At 39.5% G+C, this 8,199-nt stretch overlaps 1 protein-coding gene across 1 annotated transcript; it reads left to right on the forward strand.

Annotated features, from left to right (window-relative positions):
• Positions 1–2,960: 2,960 nt before the first annotated feature.
• LOC118781108 (transmembrane protein 52-like) lies at positions 2,961–5,998 on the forward strand. Its single transcript, XM_036533993.1, has 5 exons — positions 2,961–3,099; positions 3,218–3,255; positions 3,399–3,437; positions 4,110–4,285; positions 4,512–5,998. The coding sequence occupies exons 1-5, from the start codon at positions 3,049–3,051 to the stop codon at positions 4,922–4,924; spliced, it is 717 nt and encodes a 238-aa protein (XP_036389886.1). The 5' UTR covers positions 2,961–3,048; the 3' UTR covers positions 4,925–5,998.
• Positions 5,999–8,199: the final 2,201 nt, after the last annotated feature.

Here is an 8,199-nt window from a genome sequence, read left to right on the forward strand (position 1 = left end):
ATGAACAATATTAATTTGATTATTCTGAAATGCTGATCAGAACATGTAGAACATGTTTTTTTACAAGTAAATATGAGTGACATTGACATGTAAATACATTAGCCTCAAATAGGTGCTTAGTAATATTACACATGAGCCTTTACTGAGCATATTATCTATCTTTTTCATTGTTATTTAATTTTCTCAAATCTGTCTTCTTTGTTAGCTAGTTGCAAAAAAGTGAGGCTTTTGAATATATCATTAGCTCAGTGGCTAATTCATAAGTATGGGATCCAACAATACGGATCTCACACAAGCATATAAGAGCACAAACACTTATTTAATATATTTAATATTTAATTGGCCTACTGGTTTGACAATAAGCATTTTTACACAGAGGTCACGTAATGTTGTTCCTAAACACCAGCGAATAACTACGAGCATAATATGATAAGATCTTCTTCACTGCTGACCGCCGATGAATAAGACCTCCATGCAAAAACACCTGACTATGACCAATCATTTTTTGTTTGTCAGAAACACAGCAAAAGCATAGTCTCGTGATGCATTCAGATATTATGTGGGAGTCACGCAGAGTTCAGTTTCCTTATAAGATGAAAACTGGTTTTGGAATGCTCATACATACCATTGAAACATTGTCACAGACGCAACCAATCAAGTGTAGGTGAGGGGTTTTTTTCCTCTGCAGTGACTCAGGATAAGGGCACCTGTTAATGATTTATTAAGTCATAATAAGCAACAGAAATTAACAGACTTCTGTCTGGACCTGGTTCAACCCTTTTTGTTTTCTAGCAATCTGATTGGTTGTGCTAATTTACGTATTAAGCCCATGTCTGATGTGTGGCGAAATGCACAGTTTGTTTATTTCAGCATCTGAACTTCTTCAGATTTGATTGGCTCAGATACGTCTGTGTCGAGGACCAAAACATGACACAGACATTTCAAATACCATACTTATGACTTACTTCACTAAAAACTAATCTTGTAATTCATTTTACAAACCAAGATGTTTTTGATCTTCTTGACATTTTATACTTATCAGGCTAATTCCTGGCGGTGACGTGACTCCCTAACAGACACAATTTGTTCCGCTACACCGGTGACTGCGCTTTATGCCAACCAGGAAGCAGCCCTGGAGTAAGGAGTAGCTTACAGTAATACTAATTCACAGGGAATGCCAGAGAGTCACCAGTGCACCCACTCCTCCATACCACAGGGTGGCTGAACTGGAACATGGCACTGCAGTGTCTAGCTCTCAGCTGACACTGCTGTCCTTTCCCACATACTCCATCATGAGTACCTGCTGAACACAGCAGAAACGGTGTTCCAGCCCCTGACGCTTCAAAGTGCTTTTGTGTTTGTGTGTGTGTGTGTGGCTGAAAACTATGGCAATGCTTCGGCCCCTAGAACTGAACGAGCTAGAGGTAAATTCCAGTGAGATTTACCCAGCTACACATTTTTTATATGCTTAGTGACCTTTACGTTTACTATTTGTAAATTCAGAAGTTTCCCTGCAAATTGTACAGCTTCCTGGTTCATATTATGTAAAGGTATAAATAGAATGGTCTGGAGACCTTTTCTTTAACAGTAATGGACCCTGGATTAGGTCATGACATTGTAAACCTTGTATGACATCATACCAGGGGACCTGGAGGTTGTTAATTCATAGAGTCAGTTACAACCGTTAACTAATTAAAATGTAACCTTTTCCCAAGGATTTATGGCAAAAGGCATAGTCACGCCTATGTGAGTGAGGGAAAAATTCCATTATAATAATAGGTTTTGCACATGAGCTTTAGCTCTATTGTTTATGCTAATATTATTTTAAATTGTCCCATCATACCTCATTCAGTTCTCACATACCGTTATATGACTTAACTTTCCTGCCCTACAGTACCAGTCAAAGGTTTGGACACACCTGCTCAAAAAAGAGTTTTTTTCTTTATTTTCACAGTTTTCCACATTTTATAACAATAGAAGACATCAAAACTTATTTTAAGTTCTTCAAAGTAGCGAAAAAGTGAAATCAACAGTCAAATTGATTCCTATGTATGAATTTTTGAAATTCATACATCGGAATCAATTTCACTATTTATATTTGTCTAGGAAACAAATGTCAAGCATTTAAGCCTAAGTCTTTAAATCAAAATGGCTTTGAATGTCTCCCACTATCTTAATCAGGTGTCCAAACTGACTGGTACTATAGCTGTAATCAAAAATTTTGGGTTGCACTGTTACACTATACATAGCAGTGTAGCACAGTGGTTAAGGAGCAGGACTTGTAACCAAAAGGTTGCTGGTTTGATTCCCCACTAGGGCACTGCCGTTGTACCCTTGGGCAAGGTACCTAACTCTCAATTGCCTCAGTAAATATCCATCTGTATAAATGGATATCATTGTTAAACAAAAAAAAAAGTCAATGTAAATTGCTCTGGATAAGAGTGTCTGCTAAAATGCTGATAATGTAATATTTCGGATGTATATATTCTTCTTAGTTTTTTTGTTTTAAAAAAAATGAATAATGTAATGTCATCTTTTCAAGGTGTATGTGTGTGTGTGTATGATTGTGTGCATGACCGCATGCCCATATGAATGTTTTCCAAATGCATTATTTTCTATCCTTTCCAATCCATTTGTATTTCCCATAATCGTAACAGCTGCAAGTGCAAAAAGGTTCTGGGGTTTTTGTCTCCACTTCCAAAATGAATTCAGAATTGTGCCAAAGGGACAAACACAGTATCCCACCTACTGTTGCAATTTAAATCTCGCTGACATACCCAGCGCGACGGTGAACGCATTTTTGAAGTGTATCCAATAACCTGTTAGCTGGCAATGAGGGGGCATCAGAGGGGGGCGTTTCTATTCCACTTGAGTGATTTCGAGGAAGTAACAAGCACGCGTCACCTGCCCTATAAAGCCGCTTGCAGAAGAATACGTGGATATAGTCACCAAGAGGGTTGGAACACAGCCGGGAGGGGACTAGGGAGTGATGATACTGACTTTCTTTACTACATACGGTTGAAAGTTTTCGACCTAAAACTTAAGACAATGAGCGCAATGAGGAATTTCGAAGTTGTGATCACTTTATTGCTTTTACTGGTGAGTAGGTGGCTGTGCGCAAACGTCTCCTTTTCTCAATCAAGTCACTCAGTTCAAAGCCAATTAACTGTGTTTTGCTGGATTTGAAATTGATTTTTTTTTTAATCTCTAATAACAGGTATCGTTTACTGTCGCCGATGACGATTGCGAAGATGGGTAAGTGCGTGTACATTTATCTATTTAATGTTAACTGTGATTGTATCAGTATTACTTATTTGACTTATTTTGTTGTAAATGTAAGATGTTTTTCAAACCTAAAAGCTTAAATGAAGCTTTCTCTTTTTTCCTCACTCATGCAGCTGTCGCAAAGTAGACCTGTCAAAGCTGTGGTATGTTTGGTAAGTTTTTCTACCTTTTTTTCTACCTTTTGTTATTAAGCAGAAGTGCTTATCCAGGGCTACTTAAAAAGACAGGTGACTAAGATGCATAGTGTGAGCGTGAAAGACGGTGCATGATACAGAACATAATTTGATCGCGTTTCGAACAAGCATCCGTCTCTTACACAGTGGCCCGATAACGCGCGTAAAGGTTTACAAATAAAGGAAGGTTAGTTATGCTTGGGTAGGGGAGCCAAGGTGCAGTCCGAAGAGGTGTGAGTCCTGTCTACGATGGAAGATGGTCAGTGTCTCCGCTGTCCCGACCGCTTGGTGTAATTGCTTTTGTATAACATCTTAACGACACTGACAATCGGAAGAAGTATATATTGCTACTAATTGTGTCTTTGGTCAAGGGGTTTGAGAGATTTGAATCGTTGACAACGCTTCAAACCAACGATTTGTCTCTCAAAAGTCGCATCTCGTGGAATAAAATTGTTTGAAAGACACGTGTCTACGCGGCGTTCTGCCCCACTTGTGTTCTCTTCATAGACTTGCAATTAATGTTTCGAATTTTGTACACTCTTTAACTTTATATCAGGTTGACATTTATGGAATTAATTAATCTATACTAACTGTAAGTAACTGAGCAATGTGCGGCTTTCTGTTATTATAATCTCTATTCTTTTTTTACAGGTTGATACTTATATTCATATGCGCCTTGCTCGGTTGCGGATTCATCGGGAGCTGCGTCAAGATATGCTGTAGATCAAATAAGCCACATGTTCCGACCTTCGAGGCCCATCCCTTCGAAGTCACTGTCATTGCCATGGACAACCAAAGCACGATACACAGCATAAGCACAATCTCCTGTAAGCTTTCTCTCGCTTTTCTGTAGTTTTTCTTTGTTACTGGTGCGTTCAGGCAAATGAAACGCTTGCTCAGCAGTCAACCTCAGCATGTTGTAATGTGAACATTGTGGGTGTCTCACCTGTGAGTGCATTGTTATCGCCTGACTCAACACAGGAATTTGATTAGATATTCCGTGATCTGTTTGAGCCCCGCCCATATCCACTTTTTCTTATATTTTCCCACCAGCCTTCACTGTCTCGCACCCCCCTCAAAGTGGGCACTCCTTCGCCGGGCTGGTGAACGGCAGCTCCGCCCCTCCCCCCTACAACCTCTACGCCCTGGAGAGCCCACCGCTGTACGACGAGGCCCTGGCCATGCCCGCCAACACAGGGTACCCCTCCCTGGGCTTCGGCAGAGAGTGTCACCTGCACCCCAGCACCACCGGGGAGGAGGTGACATGGGTCACCGAGGAGCACCCAGAGCAGGACGACCGTCTCGGGGATGCCCCCGACATCACCGCGACGTACGAGGAGGAGCCGCCGGCGTACCAGCTGTACGGCACCATAGAGGAAGAAGAGCTCAGCGAGGTGGAGCTGGAGGAACCAGACCCCACGCAGAGCGACGCCCCTGACGCCAAGAGCCCCGGGGAGAACCCGTGAACGAGGACGCGGTTTGTGGCGCGTAGAGGCACGGCCGAACCCGGGACAGGCGCTGCCCTGGAAGCACAGCTGGCCGCACGTGCTTCGTAAGAGCGGAGGAGGGAGAGGGGACCAGACCCAGACGGAAAGGCAAACACACGCGCGCTCGCGCAATCTCAGCCTGGGTGTGTCCGCCAGCGAGAACCAACGTCCTTCATTAACCCTGAGTTTCAACACAGGCTGGTAGTTCTGGCTCTGATAAGACACTGTGTAGCTGTTTACAGTCATGGTGGCTTGAGACTCCCGTGACCAAGGTTGTGCTTGGGTAAAAAACAGAGGAAGGGGAGAGGGCCTCCCGCTCCGTGCATGCGAAACCCACATGCTCACATTCAGAGCAGGGGGGCCTTTATGCACCCTCTGCCCTCTTTTGTCGGTCAAGTCCAACAAGGGACGAATCTCAGAAGCCATTCGCTGGGGGGGAGGTTTTCATGAGTCACCTGTGTTTCAATCTCCTGTTGCTCTTGTTCCTTTTACAGATAGTATTTATGGGTGTTGCTCATTAATGTAAAAGTACTGAAAACCCCCCATCCTTATCAAATTAAGGTTTGGTTTAATGTGCTTATCTGCAATAATCTCCAGAACCTATTGTTGCGTTTTGCAGGACAAAGATATGTGAATATGTATCAGTATGTACACAGGTATTGCTAGAGAAAAGATGTGGCTGGCATAGGTTTGCGATTTAAAAGCAATATGATCATGTGTGCAATCGTTGCCAATGATGAACCAATGTTGTCTGCTGACTGAATTTCATATTGTATACATTTGTGCCCAGATGCCATCATCTGTATGTATTGTGTTATACTGTATTTCAAGTCTCAAGTGTATCTCACCATGTCGTTTCTTAATTTTATGTTTTGGACTGTCAGTATTGTCAAAATAATTATTATAGTTTCTGCTGGTTTACAGAACTTTAATACATTTTTCTACATGATCTTTTGTACCAATACCAGCTCTGATGTGCCCATATAAAATGATAAAAATGTTTTTAAAATGATGAGCAATGAAGGATTAAATTATTTGGATTAAATTATTTATTATGTTGTTGTGGCCTTATCCAGCTAGCTTCTAAGACCAGTGTCTTAAATGCTACAGGGCTCAATGTGTTTGGTGGATGCACAATTTATTTTGCCAAAACTTAAAACTTTGACACAAAAAAGCAAAATACACTGTAAAGGCTGGGGTATATATTTAAAGTCCACTGTATATTTGTAAAGCATTTGTAGTATATTATCAGCCATTATGTTGAAATTAAAATGTTACTTAACTAGCTAGCTATCTGCAGAGTAACTGTTAGGCTGTGATTTAACTGTGATTTAAACTGATCTGGGCAGATGGCTGTTAAGTGGTCCAAGTGGAACAATTTTATTTACAATTGTATACAATTCACCTAGTTAGGTGGCTATGTAAAAAAAAAAAAAGTGGCAAAAGCTTTAGTTAATAATTTTGCATCAAATGCAGGAGGGATATATTAATATATTTGTATGGACACTTTACTAGAGACATCTGTAGTGCAAATTCATTCTTCATATTAAGCTAGTTAGTTAGGTGTTTCAAAAAATTTCATTTTTCTTTGTCTAATGTCGGTTTATGCTGTTATAGTAACCTGCTTGCAATGAAGTGGAAGTTGCAAATTAACATAGGATCAATTTGTGGTTATACCAGCTAAAATAATGCTCATCACAGATTCAAGTTTAGTGAAGAAAATCATAAATCATGGTCTTCAGCTCTTTATGAAATTTATCCAGATTGAAACAAAGTGAAAACCAGGACCACTGATGCTGGAAGAGGCTAAATCATTTTTAAAAACTTAGACAACATGTTTCAGTGTGCCTAGAAGAGCCATAGAGAAGGTATCTTTCTTTTGAAAGGCTCCTGGCATGCGTCCATACCTTGTAACTCATTTACTCACAAACATAGATGTTCTATTAATAGAACAGACAAAACTGTCCTTCTAATGTGCACTTAAAGTACCCTATTCAGTATAGTGTCTTGAAAGGATGTGGATATACAATGAACTGACATCATGATCACCCAGCCTAGATACATTCTACCATTGCTTGAATTGGTGTGTCCAGTCCTGCAGTTCTGTATCTATGTTTACAACAATGTTTATTCAGATACAATCAAAATAATGAGTGCAGAGCTATTAGCATTGAAAAGATTCCATTGATAGCACCTGTATCCAGGAACACAATGGCTGTATTTAGAATGGACTTTAAAAAGGTGAAAAATCACGATTCTTCACGATTCTTACTCACAGGAGTAATTGTACTGTCATTTAAATCTCACATTAGATAATATAAAGTGCCTAATTTTTATTTTAATTTGGCCAGTGATAAAAGTTAACATATTATCCAATAATATTTTATTTTAAATGAATACTTAGTGTTTAAAGTTTTGTTAAACTGATGTTTTTCATCAAATTGAACAAAATCAGATGACCATCCATTTCTTACCATTCTTACCAAGTCACTTTCTGATAACTTCAATGTTTTCTGCATGACTGAAAACTAAAAAACTATGTTTCATAAACAGTGTACAAGACTACATGCACCTACTTGGTTTCCATTTCAAGCAATAAATGTTTTTTTTTTGTTTATAACTGGGGCTACAGTCATTGGTTGTGTTTTCATTGCCTCTCAGTTTCTCACTAGATCACGAATCAGTAGGGAAGCGATTCTTGCGAATTAAAGGAGATGTGGTGTGTAAAATAAAGTTCATCAACCTGCAAAATTACACAGGCCATTTGATTAGTGCTCTTAGGACTGGAAAACAGTATGTTCTTATACAAAAAAAAGGTATGCTGGAATTTTACATTTGTAACATATTTTGACTGTCGATTCACAACTCTTTTACAGGATCATGTCACAGCTGTGAACTTAACAGGTTGTTATTGGGCATTGTAAGGCATGTATGAAGGATCTGTAAGGTTTATAGAGAGCCTAAGGAAAAACAGCATAAATTTCCTCAGTCATAACTCCATTGTGTCAGCAGGATGAAAAGATGGCTGGCAGAGTAATATCCAATGGGAAATAATCTCAGACATAATTAACTTGGTTATACTGCAAAGGTAATAGAAAGATCGATTAGAATAGAATAGAATAGAATAGAATAGAATAGAATAGAATCGAATAGAAATCTTATGATCGTGGCAATGATGAAAGAAGACGAAGAAGGATCGTGAAATAAATAAACAAATACGCAACTGAAGCTAAGTGTATTAGCTGTGTAAATAT

This window comes from Megalops cyprinoides, chromosome 7 (genome assembly GCF_013368585.1).
Source record: "Megalops cyprinoides isolate fMegCyp1 chromosome 7, fMegCyp1.pri, whole genome shotgun sequence".
Taxonomy (NCBI): domain Eukaryota; kingdom Metazoa; phylum Chordata; class Actinopteri; order Elopiformes; family Megalopidae; genus Megalops; species Megalops cyprinoides.